Raw genomic sequence first — 22,349 nt, 5'->3', positions numbered from 1 at the left:
TTTACACACATACACAATGATGTTTTTGTCTTTATTTCTCTATATTTGTATTTATTTTTTAACTTTATTATATATTATATCACAATGTAATTTATTTAAATCTATATTTAGAAAGGGGTCATTTTACAGACTGTCCAGCAGACCACCCAGACTTTAGCCTGAATGAGCACCATTCACAAATGTTGATAAATCTCTAGTATCTGTATCAGCAGTGAGCTCTGTGACTCAAGGTGTATTAAATATGGGGCAGAGACACACTCTCAAGACTGTGAACCTGCTGGATTAGACTGTCTCCCGGATGTGCCTGTTATGATATTATTTTTAGATTCCGCGTGTGCAAATGCGTATGTGTGACAGGGGTAAAGAGGTGCAGAGTAATGTGTTGTTCCTGTCTCAAGGTCTTTTAACAAGCTTTTTTCTCTCTTAATCTTTCTTTTTTATATAAACAAAAATAACATTTTTACCTGATCCAAAAAAAGCTGAGAAGTATTTGCACCTCACTGCAGTAAAGATGTTTCCTGTGATCTGCACGACGCAGATAACCAATTTGCTATTTATGATTTTTCTCATTTACCCGAAAAATGTTTTCTGTTCTCACAGCTCCTTTAAGAGAAACTTTACACATTTATACATCAACTTTGGATTTAATAGTCTTATCTCTTCCTTTCTGTTTGCCTTCCAGCACTGAAAAGTTCTGCATCCTTTCATGAGCAGAGACGAAGTTTAGAACGAGCTCGGGTAAGTCCTTCACAGATCCTAATCAGCTCTTTCCAGTGAAGAAAAAACAAATCTTTATTTCTCGTACTTTCCTCTTGTATCTCAGACTGAAGACTACCTGAAGAGAAAGATCCGCAGTCGTCCAGAGAAGTCAGAGCTGGTCAGGATGCACATTCTTGAAGGTAGCGCCCCTGCAGTTCAAACTCTGACTACACCTCATAGAAAGACTATGGCTGCGTCCGAAATCACATACTCTCTGAGTAGATACTTCTGTGGAATGAGCAAAAACTTATTAAAAAGTTATATCAGTTACCCGGATGAGCCCGTGTTATCCGCTTTTACCGGTTGTTATCGAGGAATAACATTCCTCGGACTGTCGAGACTGACCGATCAGAATCAAGTATTCCACAGAGCCGTCTGATAAATAGTATTAATGCGAGTAGTATGAATGTAATCCGGATGTTGTCTTTGTCACGTGACCTACCAGTGTCAGTTGTGTCACTTCGCTGCCATTCACAAATCCTAGCAGTAAAATGTCCACCGTATGCATGTTTCAAAATCTCACCATAAATATCGGCGACTTTATACCTACTGTATAATAAATACTGAGTTCAGACATACTACTCACAAAGAGTTTTTCTCCCAGTATATAGAAGAGAAGTATGTGATTTCAGATGCAGCCTGTGCTCTAAATGCATTTATTTCAAACGTGGTACGTACCATTTCAGCTGAAGTGCATGTAATGAACAATGTGATCATGCACATGATATGTATTTCCTGTATACAGAGACGTCAGCAGAGCCGTCTCTACAGGCCAAGCAGCTTCTGCTGAAACGAGCTCGACTAGCCGACGATCTGAACGATAAACTCTCCCAGCGACCCGGACCGATGGAGCTCATTCACAAAAACATCCTTCCAGTGCACAGCAGCCTCAAACAAGCCATCATAGGTACTCCATATACACACCACAGTCAAGTTTTCTTAGTAGGAGAAGTAGTTCCCTTTTGTGTCAGTACAGTTTAAGTTTAATTTGAACCACGATGTATATATTTTATGTCAAATTATATTGAAATGTTTATAATATGGACTAATATTCACTAACATTCGCATTTATATTCCTCTCACTCACATTTCCTCTGGATCATTCCCTTTTTCAACCTCAATCTTCATCCATACACAAGCTCTCCAGTACTCATTAGCGGTGTGTGTGCGCATTCATCTTCATATTTATATCCCGCCACGATCCTGCAGCGGTGCAGAGGGTGATCATTTAATGCAGCGTTATGGTAATGAGATTGCTGCGCGTCGAACACCAGGTTAAATGAATTAGAGGGGAATTTAGGTTCGTGTTCATACAGAATACGCCACTCTGTGGTGGAATGAGTCGATTAACCGTGAAGTTTGTGCAGCGTCACACAATGCAGCACAGGGGAGGAAGGCTAAGAGACGTTTGCACAGAACCATAATCATCCTAATTAAGGCATTGATGATTATCAGCATGATGCCACGCTCTCAGGACACGCTCAAATTAAATATGAATATCATGCACTGGAGTTTAAAGGTTTTATCATTCACTCTGGGACAATATTAGTGCAGCGTAAGTGCAATGTAGAAGCAGTGAACTAAAGATAAGATGTTTCTTTCATGGTGTTTTATTCATCTTGATTTTTTTTTCTTATTTAAGATTACTGACTATTACGGTTTCTACCTCATTTTTTATTCATTCATATTATTTATTTGTTTTTTGTGTATATATGTGTGTGTGTGTGTGTGTGTGTGTGTGTGTGTGTGTGTATATATATATATATATATATATATATATATACACACATACACATACACATACATACATACATACATACATATATAATTTATTTATTTAATAAATTAATCTATTATTTAAGGAAGTATTAGAAGTCCCATACAGTATGTTTGAGATGTGGGGATCAATTATATTTTAATCCATGCAGTTTGTTAAGGAGAGCTGGGCTGTTGTTACTTGACTAATCAAATGCCTGGCAGAAAAGAAAGCAAATACAATGCTGAAAATAAAATGCAAAAATAAAAATAAATGTAAAATGAACAGAACTTGAGTCTGTAAGCAATCACATAGTAACATGGTAAAAACCACTCATAATAACTGTCAACATTCTGAGATTGTGGTAATAAGGTTTTCGTAGGTAAACGTCACTTGTACTTTCTTCAATAAAATGTGAAAATATTTTGTTAAGCATCCTTTTTTCACTTTCTGTTTCTCAGAGACGGAGTTTCCAAAAGTAGATGTGGAGAGCTCTTCGTTTGACGAGGAAAGCAGTGACGCGTTCTCCCCCGAGCAGACCCTTCATCAGGACTCTCCCCTCGGTCAAGGACACTTACCTTTACCACCTGAGATACCGGCCAGTGAAACAACACCAAAACAGGTGCCGTATGTCAGTTTGCATACTTGCAAACATTTTTAAGAATGATCATGTTTAGATCTCAAAGTCAAAATTTTTTACTTAAATGCAAAAAGTCCAATTCAGATTAACTTGCCTGTTAGAGATTAGTCTTAAAATGTATTGAATTTAGCTACAATTTAATGTTAACATGTTTAACTAATACGAAAACCACTAGAGGGTTTCATTATTTGAAATAAAGCTTATTAACTAAGTGTAATATGTGTTTTAAAAATGTTTTTTTATATATTAATATTTTGTATTTAACTTATTTCAGATAGTTGCCAATGCAACACTTCTAATTTTCATTTAAAACTATTAGAAATTGATTTTATTTGAAAATAAAGCTTATTAAAATGAGATTGTGTATATAGTAAAATATTTGTAATCTGATATTTATATTTTATTTTCAACCAACTTTTTTTTATTAGTTGCCAGTGTATCTCTAATGCATTTCTAATTGCCAATCAATTCTGATTTTCATTTACGTTTAAGTCTTAAATGACTAAAAACATAATAAATTGAATTAAATTAAAGTTAAATAGAAGTATCAAAGGTCAAAAGTACTAAAACTTAACATTAAAAACCAATAAACATACAAATAAAAGCTAATTGAAAATAGTATTAATAGTAGTAATAATAAATATAATAATAAAATACTTCAAAACAGTATCAGTGTCATGTCAAATGTACTTTCCCATCACCAGTAACATATATACTTTTAATATGCAGAATGTAAATTGAGTGTCTCAACTTTTAATTAAACCTGCACAAATCTTGGCAGTTTGAGTAAACTAATAATCTATCATCATCAGAATATCACACACACACACACACTTTGAAGTTTTGGTGTAGCTCGTTGTGCTCTGTCAGCTCTCAAGAGCGCTGAATTATTTGCAGTGCTCATTCGGCTCGTTCCACATCCACACACACTCATTCGCACACATGAATGTTTTGGTCCTGTAGTCACATTCTCACACACACACACACACACACTCGCCTGTGCTTTCTGAATGCAGTCACACAAACACGATGGAGATCCTCAAGTTCACGCGCTTGTCTGGATTTTCTTAGGTCCCGCCCCCTCCTCCTCCTCCTCCTCCTCCTCCTCCACCACCGCTTCCGAACACAGCTGGCCCCGCCCCTCAGCAGAAACTAACCAATGGAACAACAGGCCACAAGCAAGCTCCTGCACTACAAAAGGTGACAGTCCCTTATTTCACCCAGGACAGCTGGAAATACAGTTTTTGCACAAGTGGCATAATGCCACAAGATAAATCCTCTTTCATACTAATGTCTTTGTCTCTTTTAGGGTGGTAAAGGGGGTAGTGAGCGCCCTATTCAGCGCTCTAAGAAGGTGAGAGAAAACAAACCAAAGGTGAGGAAGCTGAAGTATCACCAGTATGTTCCTCCAGACCAGAAGCCCGAGCGTGAGCCTCCACCTCTGCTGGACTCCTCCTACACCAAACTCCTGTATCAGCAGCAGCTCTTCCTCCAGCTGCAGATCATCAACCAACAGCAGCAGAACTACAACTACCACACCATCCTGCCTGCTCCACCCAAGTAAGATAAGCCAGAGATCTGATGTATTGTTTACGTGTGTGTGTGTGTGTGTAAACAATACAATAGCATATAGAATGCATTACAAAAAAACTTATCTGACAAATTACTATGCATTTTGTTTATATAATGAATTATACAATTATGTTGCATTTTAAGTATTTTAGTATATTTTTATTAAAAATGTTATTCCTTTTGAACAAATAATGAATGAAATCTGTTTTGCTGCGTTTGATCAAAAATATTGTTAAAGCAGTCATATTGTGAAATATTATTACAGTTTTAAATAAATGTTTTCTGTTAATACATTTGAAAATGTACATTTTGAGCAGCCAGTCTTCAGTGTCACATGATCCTTCAGAAATCAGTCTAATATGCTGATTTGCTGCTCAAGACAAATTTCTGATTATTACCAATGTTGAAAACAGCTGTGCTGCTTCACATTTTTATAGAAACCATTTCATATTCACAAGTGACTTTACTGACACTTTTGATCAGTTGAATGCATCCTTACTGAATAAAGTAAAATATATTTAAAATATAAATTTATATTTATAATTTATAATATCATGTTGTTGAATGTTTACCTGTGTCTTTCATGTAATATCCAGTGAAGGTGACATGCAAAAAATGTAATGCAGTTAACATTATAATAAAATGTGTATACACTTTATTTAGGCCTCCTGCTGATCAGCAGCCTGCCTCAGCTAATTGCCCGTCACCATCCAAAAATGACACGCCCCCCCAATCAACATCCACTAATCTTACTGGTCAGAATCAGCAGACCCCTGCAATCGGAGGTGGAGTTAAATCAGGACCCCTGCCTTCCAACCTGGATGAGCTGAAGGTTGAATCCCCTGCTATGATAATATCTCTTAATATCAACACTGATCACTGACTGGGAGTCTTAATGAACTCCTGTCACATCCTGTCTTTCTCTTCACTTCCTGCAGGTGGCAGAGCTGAAGCAGGAGTTAAAAGTGCGGGGCTTAACCGTCTCAGGCACCAAAAATGACCTTATTGAGCGGCTGAAAAATTTTCACGAGCAGAATGGTGGCATCTACACACCAGCAACACCTAAAACCAACACACCAGCAGCCCCCGTAGTGGGAGGAGTCTCGTCCTCCATCCAGTCAGCAGACAGGAGTGTGGGGGTTGCTTCCTTCTCATTCATTGCTTCTGCAGAAAGGGGTGGAGCTCAGATGACAGCGCCTCAGATAATGCAGTTTGGAAGCACAAGCTCCTCCCCTCCAGTTTCCCCCGCCCACTCAGAGCTCTCATCGACTGGAATGAGCCCAGATGAAACCAGCTGTAATGGGGATGCTTTTGGGGAAATGGTAAATGTCTCCTATGCTTTTGTTCTGCTAGTCTAACGAATAAAAATGGGTAAAGTGTGCAAGTGTGTAAAAAGTGGCATTTACAGATAAGCTTAGCCTGTGTGTGCTGTGGAAGTGTTGCACCACAACAGCTAGAGGCTGGTGCATGTGTCAGAGCTACATGTCACCTCTGAGTGTTCACTCACCACAAACCACTCAATGTGAGCTTGAGGCAACACTTCAGCACAGTAAAAAGTTGCCTACTTCATTTTTTATACGATCTCTTGGTCTGATAATTGATGATTAAACAATTAGTTTAGACTTTAGGCAACAGTAAAATGGCATTAAAATCCTGCTGTAGTTTTGTTTAAAAATCTGTTGGTCTAATCATTTTTATTAAATATTTAAAACACAAAAAGTCAGCAGGTTGCATAATTATAATGAAATTGAAAAAATATTTAAATCGTGATTAATGAAATCAGTTATATCAAAATAATAGTTAAATTAGAATTCATTAGTTGAAATATGGTGGTTATAAAATTGATAACAATATTTATTAATTTATATTAGAATTTAAATACATGTAGTTTAAAAATAATATTTAATCTTGACTTCATCTATTTTTGTTTTTAAAGAAAATCTGTTAGTCTAAATATTGATAATGATATAATAAGTATTTTATCAATAAAAATAAAAGGAGTTTACTTTAAATTGATAAATAGGCTGAACTTCAGCAAAATAAAAGTAAAATTCCACTTCATTTTAAATGAAGATCTAATAATTCATAATTTAATTTATTAACAATGTTTAAAGAAAAACATCAAAATAATAATAATACAATTATATTATTTAGTAGTTCTTTACATCTGTGTATGATATGAATTTAAAATGGATTTTTATTTGTATTTGGTAGAATTTTTAAAAACCATTCCAGCTTTGCAGTAATTTTCAGTACATATTTAAAAAATACAATTTATAGCAATTAGGGATGTAATGATTCGTTAACTCGCGATTCAATTCACGTTTTTTATTATATATATAATATATGAGATTTAAGACAAATTATAAATTAAATGTGTCCTTTTATTATTGCTTGGACAAAATACTGCACATTTCTGGAGAAAACGAGCCCCATATCAAATAAATAAGTAGCACAAATAAAATAAATCCCCTCATATAAACAAAATAAGGCTTTGTCTGTGCTCTTTACATTTAAAATTAGAGGCAACCACTGGATTTTAATCAGGATCCAATCAAAGATGCTGCATACATGCAACATAAGCAGTTTTTAATCTAAATTAGATTGTCTAATTTCAACATTTTAAGCAAAACCAGTATGGTCTGACTTCAGTTTTGTGAGCTGAATGAGACGCAGATTTACTCTCTGCCAGCAGGTGGCGCTTAAAGCGTTTCCTTGGTTTCTGCTGTAAACAAAGCAGCGCTGCAGTTATGAACTTTAATATGCATTATACAGAAACAAGATGAAAAGAAAAAATACCATCTAAACTTTTCTAAAGACCATAAGTTCCCTTCAGACATGCATTCATATAAATCACATATTTGCCATTCCTGTCCCTTTCAGGTGACCTCTCCTCTTACCCAACTCTCCTTGCAACCTTCTCCTCCTCTCCCTTCCACGGTCTGCATTAAAGAGGAGCCCGGCAGCCGGACGTCTCCTTCCTCCTGCTGTCTGGTGTCCCAGTCTGCAGCGCCCCCTGTAGATAAGGACCAGATGCTGCAGGAGAAGGACCAGCGCATTCAGGAGCTCACACGCATGCTGCTGCAGAAACAGCAGCTGGTCGAATCTCTGCGCTCGCAGCTGAAGGGCAAACGTGTCGGCACTGCAGTCCGAGCGAATGAGGAACTTCCTGGTGTCACTATGGAGCTGATCAGAGCGGCCATTAAAGAGGAGGTCATAGAGGTGATCGAAGACAGTGAGATGGAGACAGAGCCGCAGGTGTTCCCGCAGACAGGAGCGATGCAGCAGCAAAGGACGGCGGCTGCAGTAGAGCTGGAGCAGGACCAGCAGCAGCAGCAGCAGCTCATAATGCAACAGAATCAGCGCAACCTGCAGCAGCAAGTACATCAGAGGAAGAGGAAAACCCAAAAACAGCAGCACAACCAACAAAAACAAGTCAGTACAATTTCCTTTTTGAGATTAATCATATGAACCATTATCACTGTCATCTAATTAGAGTAATTAAAAAAAAATGTTCCAAAACTAAATCCTGACCGGTTCCTGCTTTGAGTCATGATCCCTTCACGAAGGACCCAGTTTCTCAAAGTATAAACCAGGATAACTACTACTAACAATATTTCTTTTAATTAAATAAAGAATATTAGATGAAAAACTTGTTCAAAAATTGTGCCTTGGCAACTACATTTTTACACATTTAAATTACTGGAAATAAAATAAAACAAAATCATAAAAGTTGGTGCCAGTAGCCTTGTGGGCAGTTCAAATTCCTACTCAAGAAACTTTCCCGATCCCGCCACCCTCTCTGTCCCACTTCGCTTACTTTCTTCTCTGCACTGGCCTGTCATAATAAAGACTAAAATGCAAAAATAAATCTTAAAAAAAAGAAAAAAACCAACAAAAAACAAATGCGTAACAAAATTACAAAAACAATTAAATGTAAATATTTTAGAAAATTAAAAACACCAATGAGTTTACTTTTTCTGGTGGAATTGGACCACTCTTATACTGATGCCGCAGGTTTTTTATTTTATTTTAGGAGGTTTTGACTACCCGGAACATGATTTTTGAGTGAATTTGTTGCAATTTTTATGCCATTATCCCCAGGAATGCGAGTCGCCTAGTTTGGGGTGTGATTTAGTCAGTTTGGGCTGGTTTTGTTCTGGAGACCTGGCAACCCTGGTTGTCACTGTATTTTCAGAGTACTTTTAGGAGAAAAATGATCAGATCAGAACATCTCCCTTGACACCCTAGCACTACATCGCAGCCTCCTGAGGTTATATTTGTGGCACAGCAGTAGTCAGACGTTAAACTTTTATTGTAATGGAAAATCGCTAACCTTTCTTCTTTTCCATTTTTCCAGCAGTTGCCTCAAGCACTTACCAACCAGCAGTCAAGTCCTGTTTCTTCATTCCCAGTGGATGTACTGAACTCAAACTCCACCCCCAACATAGTGACCGACAGCAATGGCAACCAGTTCCTGCTAACTCTGTCGAATCAAAACACAGAGGCACCTGCCAGAGGCCGCCGCTCCCAGGGCAAAGTGAGCAACCAGATTAAACTTGTGCTCAGAGATGTCAAAATCTATACAATTATCATGTAATCATTGATGTTTATGTCATTTTCAGAGACTGCAGTCTACGCCCACCATGTTTACCAACCAATCTGTGACTGAATTCCTAAACAAAAACAACCAATCAGAACAGCCCATACAAACTGTCATTTTGAAACAGCCAATCAAAAAGGTTAGTACAAAAACACTTTATTACTGTGTTTTACACTTTTTTTGTGTGTGAAACAGATTACAATTTGAATGTGGAATACATACATGACCGTATTATTTTACGTAAAAATGTCTTAAATTCTGTCAGTCTGATCAAATAATGAAAGGAGAAAAAGATGTCTCAGCTGGTATTACTTCTGGTTCAATCGCCACATTCATTCTTCAAGCTGTTAATGTTAATTGAGACTCTATGATAGATAATAGTGAAGGACTTTTGCAGAAAACTGCCTTCATTCCTCCATATAAGTTAATGATATGTATAAAGCAACATCACTTATTTCTGACAAGACATTGAACACGTTTATGAGACTTTTAAACGCACTTATTAAAATGTTAATGACTAATCACTGTCACTGGTGTTCAAATGAGGGCTGCAGGCATGAGCTGTTAGCCCATTAACATTGGGACTAATTGAGATGCATGTTTTTACTTTGACAGGCACTAAAGCCAGACCTAAACGTGACGACCAATTACAAAGCATCAAGCTGCACATCCATCTCATCACCAGCCAATATCCATCCATTCCTCTCTCCAATGGATTCCATGAACAACACCGAAGCCGTCCCCTCATCTCCCAACAACAACACCGTAAGTGTTTGGTTTGAGTACACGCTAAAATTCTGTTCCAAACATCATTTACATTATTGTGCCTTGCAATGTACATTGTTGTAAAGACGTTTCAATGTGGAAAGAGTATGTGAAACTGAATTTTTGCATTAAACCAGCTGTTCGGCTTAATCACATAATTAACAAAATGCTACAAAGGTTTGGGGACCAGAAATAAGCGGCACAAGTGTTTTAAATATTGATAGTAATATGGACTGTTTCAGATTAAAATACTACAATGATTTCTGAAGGACCATGTGTCACTGAAAACTGGAGTGACTCGAAATTCAGCTTTGCATCACTGGAATACATTAGATTTTAAATTGTTCTTTTATATGGTCATTTTACTGTCTTTACTGTATTTATGATCAAATAAATGTAGCCTTGGTGAGCATAAGAGACTTAATAAAAAAAAATCTTACCAACCCCAAACTTTTAAACGGTAGTGTGATTTACGCGCAAACCTTGTAAACATTCACAGTGCAGACTAGAAAAAAAATGGATTCCCTTGTCTAACGTCTTCCCAAGAGGCTAACCAGAGTCATGAATAACCTGGAGTCCATTCAAAAACACTTACAAATGTGGAGTTTGCTCTCCGCAGGAAACACTGCCTGATGTGAAGCATGCCTCGAGCCAAAGAGATCTCCGAAACACCTAAGATTAAGAACTGTGGACTGTGTAAAGCTGAAAAGAGTTACAAAAAAGGGTTTTGGAGCAGAGCTTGTGTCTGTGTCTGTACTCTATGTAAAGACTGTCTTGGGGCCTGCAAGAATCTTTTCTATGTCATACGAGGCAGGAATTCTAATAAGAGGGGTGTCTAGACTGCTATATGGCACAGATTTCTGTTAGTGGAGTACGGATTTATAGGTCTGTGATATAAATAGAGCGCAGCTTGTGCTAACTCTTAAGACTTTTATTGAGACATGCATGTTAACCGTTTTGATAGTTTGGCACGGTAGCATGATCTTTACCAGTCCTGCTTAATCTGACTCTAAAACCTCTCCTCTTTTTTATTAACCACATTACATATCTTTTTATCCCCTTTTTTTTACACCTGTTTCTTCCCATCACGTTCTGTCATTTTATGCTGGCAGTTTCCATGTTGAGCACAAAAAAAGTACTTTCATGCAGTTTTTTTTCATATGGTTCAATGGTGACCATGTCTGTCCATCTCCAAAGACATCAAAAACATCAAATAATCACCACTAAAACAGCTCAAACGACTTCTTCTATTCAGGAGACTGTGAATATAGTCTATTAATAATATGGGATAATTTTATGGTGCATATGTTACGTTTTGATTTGTATGTAAACTCATGTAAATTCATTAGAAATCATCTGGTAGTGTTCCATGAAAATAATGACAGAACGAAACCTTTAATATGCACCCATATCTGTCTGTCAGGAGGAGATGTCTGTGAGTTTGGACCAGCATGCTTTGCTCTCTCCTTCCACCTTGTGTTCACCCATAGCTCTTTGTCATCAGGTACCGTCTCGTCCTCCATCTCTCTTCCGTCTTCTGTTGAACTTCTATTGTTGCCCTGCAAGATTAACTGGTTTTCTTTTCATATTAATGCTTCTGACCATTAAGTAGAGTTGAAATCCATGATTTGTCACCACTTGGGACTGATTTTGGATTTGTTTTCCCATTTCAATTGAGTCATTTCATGGATTTCGGTGAGCAGATCCCAGATCTGATTATTGAACGCGATCCCATTGTCTAATGATGTTGATGTTCTTGCAGGAGAATGGCTGCCATCAGCAGGTAGACGACCTGTTTGACATCCTAATTCAGCGTGGAGGTGATTTCTATTTTTTTATGATTTTTATTTGTATTAGATGAGAGAAGTGTATAGCTACTCACACTCTTTGTTTCCTGCATCCTACAGAAATCTCAGAGAATTTCAAAGCTGCACCTGATCCTGTTCTCGAAAGGCTTCGGCCGAACACGCCTCTTTCCTCAAGCTCCTCCTCTCTCAGTCTTTCCCGTCCTCCTGATATGCCCCTCAAAACTTTAATTTTAGAACCTCAGCCTTCTTCAGTTAAGACGCACAGCAGCTGTAACCCAGGAAGTGGGCGTCTTGAAGACTTCCTGGAAAGCACTACTGGCAAACCTTTGCTGGGAGTGGAGCCAGGAGGACCGACGACGCTAATTGTTGACCTTCACAACCAAATGCTCAGCACACCGAGTATCCTAGACCACCCACGTTCCCCAATGGATACATGTGACATGAGCTTTTCCACTCACTCGCCTTTAGATTTGATAGACTCCGCCCCCGATTCTATGGATTGGCTGGAGCTCGGAATGGGCGGGACTGGAGGGGAGGGGCCTGGGATGGTACATATGAATGGACACAGCTCCTCTAGCTTATTTTCCACAGACTTTTTGGACACTTCTGATATGAATTGGTCCAGTTTATAGCTCATGGGATATCGCAGACTGCAGTATTTTGGGAAGGGCCTATTGTGGATTAGCTTCCTTCACATAGTACAGTTTATATTTGTTTCCACTAGTGACTTTTCCCGTTTGGACGCAAGTATGGATTTTCAAAATACTAACTTAAATTAGATTATGTTACATATCGACAGACTTTATCCTTCCGCTTAGCTTGCATAAATGCTCACAGCCCTGACAGCACACATATGTCAAAGAGCCGTTTACACATCGTTTTTATCTGGGAGTCATTTGTTCATCTGAAACACTTCGATCTTCACATTTGGATATTAGAACAAGATATTTCTGTGTTTTTATCATTTCAAATACATGAACTGCTCTTTTATTAATGACCTTTTAAACGAGATCCGTTCCAGATGATGGAGTCCTTCAAATGTATCTGTGATGTTTGTGTGCTTATGGACATATCCATACTTTCAATCAATATACCCTGATTTTGCATCCGTTTGAGCAAATTAATTCACTAAGTGCAGCTTTTTGAGTTTCATTCACCTTGACATTTGATTATGCTGCAGGAATAGTTTTTCAGATTTTACCTGCTTTACCAAAGATATCTGGTAGACTTATACATAACTCAACAGCTTTGAAACATACACCTGGATTTTACCATTTATATTATTGAGCCAATGTTGCTAAAAAGTTCATAGCGTAAGCCAACAGATTTCGTAACTCTTTTCTTAGCATTGATATTCATATGTTACCATAAGTGTATCAATGTTAATATAGATAATAATTTGTTATTGTTATTATTATTGATCATTAGTACTTAACACTGTTTAAATTCAGTTAGATCTTTGTTAAACAAGAGACTCTCAACAGGTACATGTATCCACAGCTACTAATGTTCAACATTGTGCCAAAATATTATTTTATGGCTATATAGATAGCCTGTAAGCTATTCAATATTTAATTGAAATATAATACAATAACTGGACTATGCTACTTTTTTCCCATTATGGAAAGACAAGCCATTCACACCTTATTTTGTTGCATTTCCTAGCATTGCAACCTGATGAGAGCTCCTTGAGGAAGTTTTAATTGCTATGTTAATAGGACAATATTAAACAATTCCCAGAGTGCTTGATAGTTAAGTGAATGAATCCGAACTAATAGCAGTGTGTTACTACTCGTCCTTGCTAGGTTTACATTGCCAATCTTGACCTCAGTATGAGACATTTTTATCACATTTTGGCAAGCTTAAAAGAGGTATTACTGCTTCATATTTGTTAGACCCAGTAAATATTTTGACTAGTGCATGATATATACATGGAGAGTTCTGAGAAATTACTTTATTACAGTGTTTTAATTTAATGTTCTTAAAAATCAAACATGCCCTGTACCTTTCAAAAATGTTTATAAATCTGCATTTTGCATTGTATATACTTTTATGCATTTTGCGTTTTATATACAATTTTGCATTTGTATATGAACTGATGTTGTATATGCCAATCACAGTACACAGCGTACTGTATGGACTGCACTGTATTTTATCAATACTTCTGTCTGTGAGCTGTAAGCTAAGTTTTGATAAAGGAATATGCACCTATAAGAGATCATGTATGTGTCTAAGATGATGTGAATGTATAGTTTTAGTGTGTAAAAGATTAGATGATGTACACAAGACACAGTCACATTTAATCAATAAGGAACATTCAAATTTCAAAGACCCTCAAACACATTTGTATATTATTTCAGTTATTTTCTTTATGCATTGCTTTACTGTGCAGTTTTCGGTACTTCTGCATATTGTACATGAGCTCAGGAATGAATTGTGTTTTGTGTGTGTGTGTGTGTGTGTGTGTGTGTGGTAATTTGGGGGAACAGCATTACTGTCCGCAGTATTCACACTCTCCATCTGTTTGAATTTGGCTGGTGCTTCTTGTGGCCCAAATTGAACTTCATATCCACATGATCTCCATTCCACCTGCTGTACTCTGGAGAAGCAAACTCCTCAATGTTTCGTTGGCTGAATGTATTCATTTTTGGGGCTTCAGGGCCTCTCAGGGGTTAATGTCTTTAAGACTTTAATTTTTATTTTTGGAAAATAAATGAAATGCTACAAATAAAAAAAATAAATGGTCTGTGTGCTTTCCAGAAGGGAGATGCCAGTTTTGTTTAAAAAAAATATATATAAAGTGTGGGTTAGAATGTTTGACTAGTACATAACCCTAAACTAATGTATTTATAGTGGGCTTCATTAAAGGGACAGTTCATCCAAAAATGAGCAAGCAAATGATTACATTTCAGCACAAAGATATTTTATAGTTTCTGAAGATTTCAAATATATGGCATGTATTTTGGAGCTTGACAGCCTGACTTTCAGTAATATTTGTATAGCCTTAACTTTTTCTTTTAAGGTCACTTGGAAGAAAGAAAGTCATCAGGTTGGAAACATCATATGGGTGAACCATTCCTATAAGATTGATTTGAGGGGTTTTCGCAATAAAGGATCATTTTAATAGTTAATAATAACCACCTTTTGGTGTGTTTGCACCACAGAAACTACTGTAGGAACATAGCCTATTTAATTCTAACTCAGTTTGAGGGAACTAAATTAGCTCTTATAGGGGCTCAAACAGTTGTAACAGTGACATAAGTGTATGCTGACTGACCAAAAGCACACGAAACACTGGCTACCTGGCATTTAAAAAAAGCTGTGTAAAATTACTTACTCCATGAACATAGAAAACAGCGATAACGGCATTTACCTGTTGTCTTCAGCATTTTGTTCTTTTCTCACCACTGCAAGTTGTGATAGGATATTTAGTGCGATTTTCATTTTCAATTGCATAAATTGTGCGTTTACATCCCATCTCCGTTATCAAGAAACCCATGACGCAACAAAAACCGCTCCAATCATGGCGTACTACATTCAAATACAAAGACCATTCACTCATATTGGCAAAATAGTCTCCCCTTCTAAATAAAAGAGCCAATAACTGATCGGTAAATCATTGCATTACTGCAGCAGCCGTTAGAAGCTCCGGCTCCCATAGAAACCTGAGGCTAGACCAGCTAATGCACATGCACAGTTATAAGCACAATATAATTGTGCATGCACATTGGCTGGTCTAGCCTGAAAAATAAGCTGTTTTTAATGCTATTTGAGCATAAGATACAACATTCATGGGGACGTTCATTTCAGATTTTATTGATTTATATGAAATATGCAATTTAATTGCAACTAGTTTTTGATATTTCAGAAATCCCCCATTTCCTATCCTATTTCCTATCATTCCAATAGGACTTTGGTCTTTTTTGTGAGCTGCCCAGAGGCATTGCAAATACAGTATGTGAGCCAAGTGAACAGACTTTCCTTGAAAGGGACTTTGCCGGTTGTTGACATTAGTAAATGCCACAAATAATGATGTCGCGGTCTGAGTTTCTGTTGCCAGTGTGAATGCATGGAAAACGGCCCGAAGGGGAATTTGGTTCTCTATTTGGTTCTCAATTACTTGCCCCAAATTTGGCAATCTCTTCTACGAATTGAAATTGTCAATAATTGTTCTAGTGGTGTTAATGTTGAAAGCTGTTCTGTGAAAGCGTTGGTAGGTTGGTTATCTTGCTTGGGACTTGTGGCACAGAATGGTTTATGACTTCCTGTTGCCTTTCTGAGGAATTTGGCTCGTTTTTCAACCACTGTCCTGATCGACTCTTTAATTTGTCTGATTTGGGTCAGATCCACTACAAGCTTGAATCAGTCAGCCCATTCTCCTCTGACCTCTAGCATCAACAAGGCATTTTCTCCCACAGGACTGCCACATACTGGATGTTTTTCTCTTTTCACACCATTCTTTGTAAACCCTAGAAATGGTTGTGCGTTAAAATCGCATTAACTGAACAGATTGTAAAATACTCAGACCGGCCCGTCTGGCACCAACAACCATGCCACGCTTAAATCACCTTTCTTTCCCATTCTGACATTCAGTTTGGAGTTCAGGAGATTGTCTTGACCAGGACCACACCTCTAAATGCATTGAAGCAACTACCTTGTGATTGGTTGATTAGATAATTGCATTAAGGAGAAATTAAACAGGCGTTCCTAAGAATCCTTTAAGTGAGTGTGTGTGTGTGTGTGTGTGTGTGTGTGTATGTATGTATATATATATATATATATATGGCTCCATGAAGATCTTTTAACATCCATTGAACATTTTCATTGAAAAAAAAAAATGGTTCTTTACAGTGGAAAAGGTTCTTTTAACTGTGCCCTGAAAGATTCTTTGGGGAACCAAAAATGGTTCTCCTGTGGCATTGCTGTTAAAACTCTTTTGAAACCTTTAGAAGTCTAAATTCTGATTATTCAGCAGGAGGCTTCACAATGCAGTGTATTTGTTTTTAAACCAGACATGGTGCAATCAACTTTTTTTTCCTAATTTTATAATATATAAAATAAAACTATTATATATTTAGAGGTCAAGCACTGAAGATGCGATGGCACCTATTGTATCCATTGGCGTTCTTCTTCCGCTCTTGAGTCTATGGCAGCCCGTAGAATCGCTTGCGGGAAAGTTGTGAAATTTGGCACACTGATAGAGGACAGTCTCGTCATAAACCACATTAAGTTATTATTATTATTATTGACATATTTTATTATTTCATCATTTTTATGAGGGTTAAGTGTGAAAACATTCTCAACTGCAACAATTACTTGATTTTACCCATGTTCAATGTACTTTGCTCTCAGGCTGCCGGTTAGATTAGACGGCTTGTGCATGATAATAAATTCATAACTTTCCTCTGGCAAGATTGGTGTAATGCACCTCCTCTATCCGCCAAATACTAATTCACACCCCAGCGTCAAATGCAAACCCTACCTCACCCCTTGATGAACCCATTAGAGAGTATCTTGACCTAAGGATGAGCGATTGTAGAGAATAATTCACTGTGCGTCTGTTGCACCGTTTGACTGCAGCCTTCCAGGACTCTCCGATTCTAACAGAACAGTCTGTTCCCATGTTCCCCACCCTCCCTGATGACATCATTGCTCCTGTCCCATGTGTTTTCCTCCTGGCTGAGTGTTTCAGTGTCCATTCATCACATGGTTTAATCAATTTACCGAGATGCAGAAATCTATCAGCTGTAATGGACTGCTGACCCAACCTCTTTCCCAGACGGCCCCTCTCTTAACGATAGGAATTAATTAAATAATGGCTCTTTCAGACGGAAGGGCTTGTCATTGTATTGCTCAATTGATAGAGCATCATATGTTATTTATTCAGTGCAATAAGGTGATTCAGCTGAGCAGCTCAAAACCTGATGGACAAAAGGAAACATAGGGTTCTTGCTTCTCTTCATTATCAGCAATGCGGGTTTCTCCTCAGCAGTTATGGGCCATCTGGTGACCCATTTCATTGGCACTTCCTCATGATGTTTAAGCCTAAGGTCATTTATTAAGAGTGCTTGCAGACTAAAGAAAGCTTTTGATGCATATGAATGTTTTGAGGGTATAGAAATTCTTATTGGTGAATAGATTTCTGTGTGCACTGAATCAAATGATTTGAGTGGATGAATCATTTTCACTTTCTTACTTTAGTTTTATTTACATTCTTACAGCCCACCGTGCCAACTGATCTCTTTCTCCAAAGGCTGGTTGCACCAGCTGTGCATACAGTCAAACCAAAAATTGTTCAGACACCAGATATCATTTTTTTATATTTTTAAGTGAGTACAGGACATTATAGTTCATTTCTAGCAAAATAAAGTAAACTGTTAAACATATGGCACTTACTTACAATTTGCACATCAGTATTTGAATCATTTGAACCAACTTAATTTAGACAAAACTCTACACTGAAAAAAATTATTTGGTGTAGTCACATTTCAAATATTGTTAGTCAATTTAAAAAAAATAATGCTAAACATGACAAACAACACACTGAATTAAACACGATTTTCTTTTTTTAAGCAGATAAACTGAAATGGTTTTTATGTGAATGCATACTTAAAAAAATATAGATCTAAATACAATAATTTTAACATTATTTGCATAAATGTGCTAATTATTCATGAATTTTTATGTATTATATTTTTAATGGAAATATAATTTATCACCGTTGACATTTGTGAAGCAAAATAAGCGAGAACAGAATAAAGTCATGAAATGTATTCCAGTTCCTTACAATCAGTAACTGATTTATAGAAACAAGACTCCATCCTACATTTTCTTCCTTGCTAAATAATCGTATTTACTTGGATGTATGTCACAATACAGAAGAGAGGATCTGTCACTAATTCAGTTTCACCACCACTTGAACAAACGGTGCAATCAAATTAAGAGGAAAGTTAGTTAAAAATGAACTATTAGTCATTATGCTCCTAGTGTAAACTTTACATCACAATTTAGTAAAGCGCCTATGTAACCATACAGTCTTCCTTGTGGTGTCCCATGTAGTGATCGACAGGTCAAAGTTCTAGAACACATGCTGAAATACTGTCTGGAGCACATGTGTTTGCCCTGACCGTTGTAACGGTGTAGAGTCCAACATTCATCTTCAGTGTCATGTGTCCACCCTCTTTACGCTCTCACACAAATGATTGATGGAGCTGGAGCTGGCTCTGTATTATAATTGTGTGTAACAAAAAGGGTAGGGGGTTTGCAGGAATAAAGCGGCCTGCTTTCTGCAAAGACATGGCTATGATATAAAAGTGTGTGTGCTCTTTTTACAGGGTATCTTCAGCACCGTTTTTCTCCTTTTCTTTTGGCAATGCTTCCTGATTATTTCATCATCTCTGTTTCTCTCAGCGTGCTTAGGTCCCATCTGGCTGCAGTGTGAGAGAGTCAGGCCCTGTTTCAAACGTTCATTTATCACATAAACACACATCTAACACCTAAAGTCCCTTTTCCATTCAACAATTTTGGATTGGTAGGAATTGTTTTGTTTGTTTGTTTGTTTTGTTTACTGAGCAACTCTCTTATCCTCATCAAAGCTGCATTTCATCAAAAATGCAGTAACAGTAATGTTTTGAAATATACATTTTAAATAACTGTTTTCTGTTTCAATATTTTATCAAGCCTCTTTCAGAAGAAAGTTCAAACGACCATTTGGAATAGAAAATGTGGATAATTTATTGTGTCCTTGCTGAATTAAAGTATTGATTTCTTCAACAACAAAAAAACTGACTGATCCCCATATTTTGAAGAGTAGTGTATATATAGTGTATACAAACCATACATAAAATACAGATCTGTTCCAAAATTTGGTGAGCTACCTTGTTGTCTAATGTGTACATACTGTATGCAGCGAACTTCCAAGGGATCATCCTTACTGTATCAGAAAACACAAGCAATAACTGCATGCTGCACAAATAATCCTTTTTACCCCAGGTTCATAATAGACTTGAGTTTGATGATAATGTCTTGCAAAGCTACAGTAATGTGACATTCTAAAAATACTTAAGCTGCGTCCCAATTCAAAGGCTGAATGCATCACAGCGGAGCAACAAAGACTGTCCCAATTCAAAGACTCCTTTAAATGTGGCCTTGAAATGCGTCCATTGTTTCCCAGGCTATGAAGGATGCATTAAATTGATCATTTGCAGCACAGACTATCATTCAATAGATGCCAATAAAAACAGGATTTTTTTTTTGAGAGAGAGAGATACAAAATGTTGGATTACATTGTTAAATGTAGTGGATAACAAACAAATGTCATACATGCAGACCTGGAAGATTTTAAAACTAGCAGTTCATTCATAAATCCGTAAGATCATCATGTTGTGAAAATAAAAACCACAAGACAGAAGACAATGAACGGAGTGCTGCAAATGTTATAGATTTTTTTAAAGCCCAGTAGAAATGTTACTGCCGCACATCAATTTCAGCTGTCACAGTTGATAGATGACAAGAACAATCCTCCATACACTAGACCATCCCGTTTAACAATGATGGTCTCAACCTTTATGCACTTTGAATTGGGACAAAATGAGTGTACTGCATGCAAATGTTAGGAACTTTAGAATATTTTATTTAGAATTAACTATGTATACTTCTTGTTACTAAAATAACAAATAGGTTTTTTTATATATATTTTTTTTTATCAGCATGTGTGTTCCTGTGGCTCAGTGGCAGAGCATTGTGTTAGCAGCGCAAAAGGGTGTGGGTATAATTCCCACAGAACACACATGCTGGGAAAAACAAAAAAACTTATTGTCTAAATGCACTATAAAGCGCTTTGAATAAAAGTGTTTGCTAAATGTAAATAGGCTACAAATAAACAGGACCCTATCAGCCACCTTGTATGATTTTTTTGCAATGGATTCTGGGATTCCCTTCTTTGCAAAAAATACATGCAATGATGCCTCAGTATTTGGCTGAAAGAAGTAGCTTTTGGAAAAGCTTTTGCATGTCTGGATTGTTGTCTAGATGTGTAGCTCACTAGGTTTTATTACTGGTGTTGGTTTTGTTCTGCAGGTATTTTGTTGCAGATATTTCATGTGTATTTCTCCATCTACAGGCTCAGAGTGAGAGACAGATGTTCAGAAGTACGCCTACATCAAGCAAAGATGAGAGACATCTGACGCCACTAGAAAAACTTATCTTTTGGGATCTGCAGGTAGAGCTCTGTCAGTGGAAACACAGTGAGGTTTGATGCCATGTTTTGATGTGCTGATGCTGGTGTGAAATCATTCATGACAGGTTAAATCATTCATTTAGGCTGAAAATTCCTCAGCGCTAATGATGTTTTTGGAGTCTCTCAGCACGTAATTAAGTTGCTTAACTTCAGGAAAGACTGAACAAAACCACACCATCTCAGAGATGTCAACTGGCAGAAACATTACATTTTATTGGCAGCATTGAGGGGAAGTTTTAAGTACCCATAATGGATGGCACTGTTAGCTTATGAATATTAAATCATTGCTAAAAGAGAGTGTTGCAAGGATGATGTATATTTGTAGGCAAAAATCCATAATCGTGTTAGCATTTTAGGTTCCATTGTCCTGAAGTCAGTGGGTTCCCTTTTGAAAAAGCAGCATATTCTGGTTAGGTATGTTTTGAAGCATGGCAGCTGGTTTAAGCTATTTGGATGGGTTCTTGGTTAAATACCTGAAATAAGGTCTGTGGTTAACACAAACTCAAGATATTTACATTTTTCATGCAACTGCATTAACATCAGTAATAGCTCTTTGTGATTTTATAAGCTTTTACTTGTCTGGAATAAAGTGCTGGCTAACAAGTGGCTTATGGGACTACAGAGGTTGTCAGGAACATTATACATTAAAATCGTCCCAAGGTTACGAATGTAACCCTAGTTCCTTGAAGGAACGAGATGCTTTTGGGGAATGCCTTTGGCGAGTGCAACTTTGGTGTGCAATCTGTCCAATGGAAAGGCGTGACATCATGGTCGGGGTGGCGTAATGACCAGGAAGCTATAAAAGCACATGCCACACAGCTGGCTTCAGGTTTGAGTAGGGAAGCAAGTGCCGGCAGGGGTGCCGGGAATATGGTGATACAATGCACGTCTTGTTTCTTGGAGGAACTAGGGTTACATTCGTAACCTTGGGATGTTCCTCTTCAGGAACTCGAGCTGCATTGAATGCTTTGGAGAAATACTTCCAAATCCCTGCCTAGTGTGTATCTGAAGAGCACAGCTAAGGCGAGAGAAAGAAGAGCCAGGAGTGGCTCGCATATCTATATTGTAAAATCTGATGAAAGTGGAGGCTTGAACCATCCCGCAGCATTGCAGATGTCCAATAGGGACACACCTGCTAAGAAGGCCTTAAAGGCTGCCATACCCCATGTAAAGTGAGCCTTGGGTCCCAACGGCGGGGGAAGACTAGA

General features: G+C 37.5%; 1 protein-coding gene across 4 annotated transcripts in view; it reads left to right on the top strand.

The window, feature by feature from the left end:
- mrtfaa (myocardin related transcription factor Aa) overlaps positions 1-14,114 on the top strand; it is a 38,200-nt gene extending 24,086 nt beyond the window's left edge. For 2 of the 4 annotated variants that reach the window (XM_026207863.1, XM_026207866.1), the window contains 15 exons: positions 683-738; positions 824-899; positions 1,505-1,666; positions 2,977-3,137; positions 4,227-4,355; positions 4,465-4,715; positions 5,391-5,559; positions 5,666-6,049; positions 7,611-8,162; positions 9,088-9,267; positions 9,353-9,469; positions 9,946-10,095; positions 11,519-11,599; positions 11,858-11,915; positions 12,003-14,114. In XM_026207863.1, the coding sequence (XP_026063648.1) occupies positions 683-738; positions 824-899; positions 1,505-1,666; positions 2,977-3,137; positions 4,227-4,355; positions 4,465-4,715; positions 5,391-5,559; positions 5,666-6,049; positions 7,611-8,162; positions 9,088-9,267; positions 9,353-9,469; positions 9,946-10,095; positions 11,519-11,599; positions 11,858-11,915; positions 12,003-12,535 (3,059 nt within the window). In that variant the 3' untranslated portion in view covers positions 12,536-14,114. The remainder of the gene's footprint in view (positions 1-682; positions 739-823; positions 900-1,504; positions 1,667-2,976; positions 3,138-4,226; positions 4,356-4,464; positions 4,716-5,390; positions 5,560-5,665; positions 6,050-7,610; positions 8,163-9,087; positions 9,268-9,352; positions 9,470-9,945; positions 10,096-11,518; positions 11,600-11,857; positions 11,916-12,002) is intronic. The other 2 variants (XM_026207864.1, XM_026207865.1) reach the window with 2 other exon arrangements.
- The last annotated feature ends 8,235 nt before the right edge of the window (positions 14,115-22,349 follow it).

The sequence above is a fragment of the Carassius auratus genome, chromosome 28 (genome assembly GCF_003368295.1).
Source record: "Carassius auratus strain Wakin chromosome 28, ASM336829v1, whole genome shotgun sequence".
Lineage (NCBI taxonomy): Eukaryota > Metazoa > Chordata > Actinopteri > Cypriniformes > Cyprinidae > Carassius > Carassius auratus.
The sequence above is the reverse complement of the archived record's forward strand: the minus strand, read 5'-3'. Positions and strand labels throughout refer to the sequence as shown.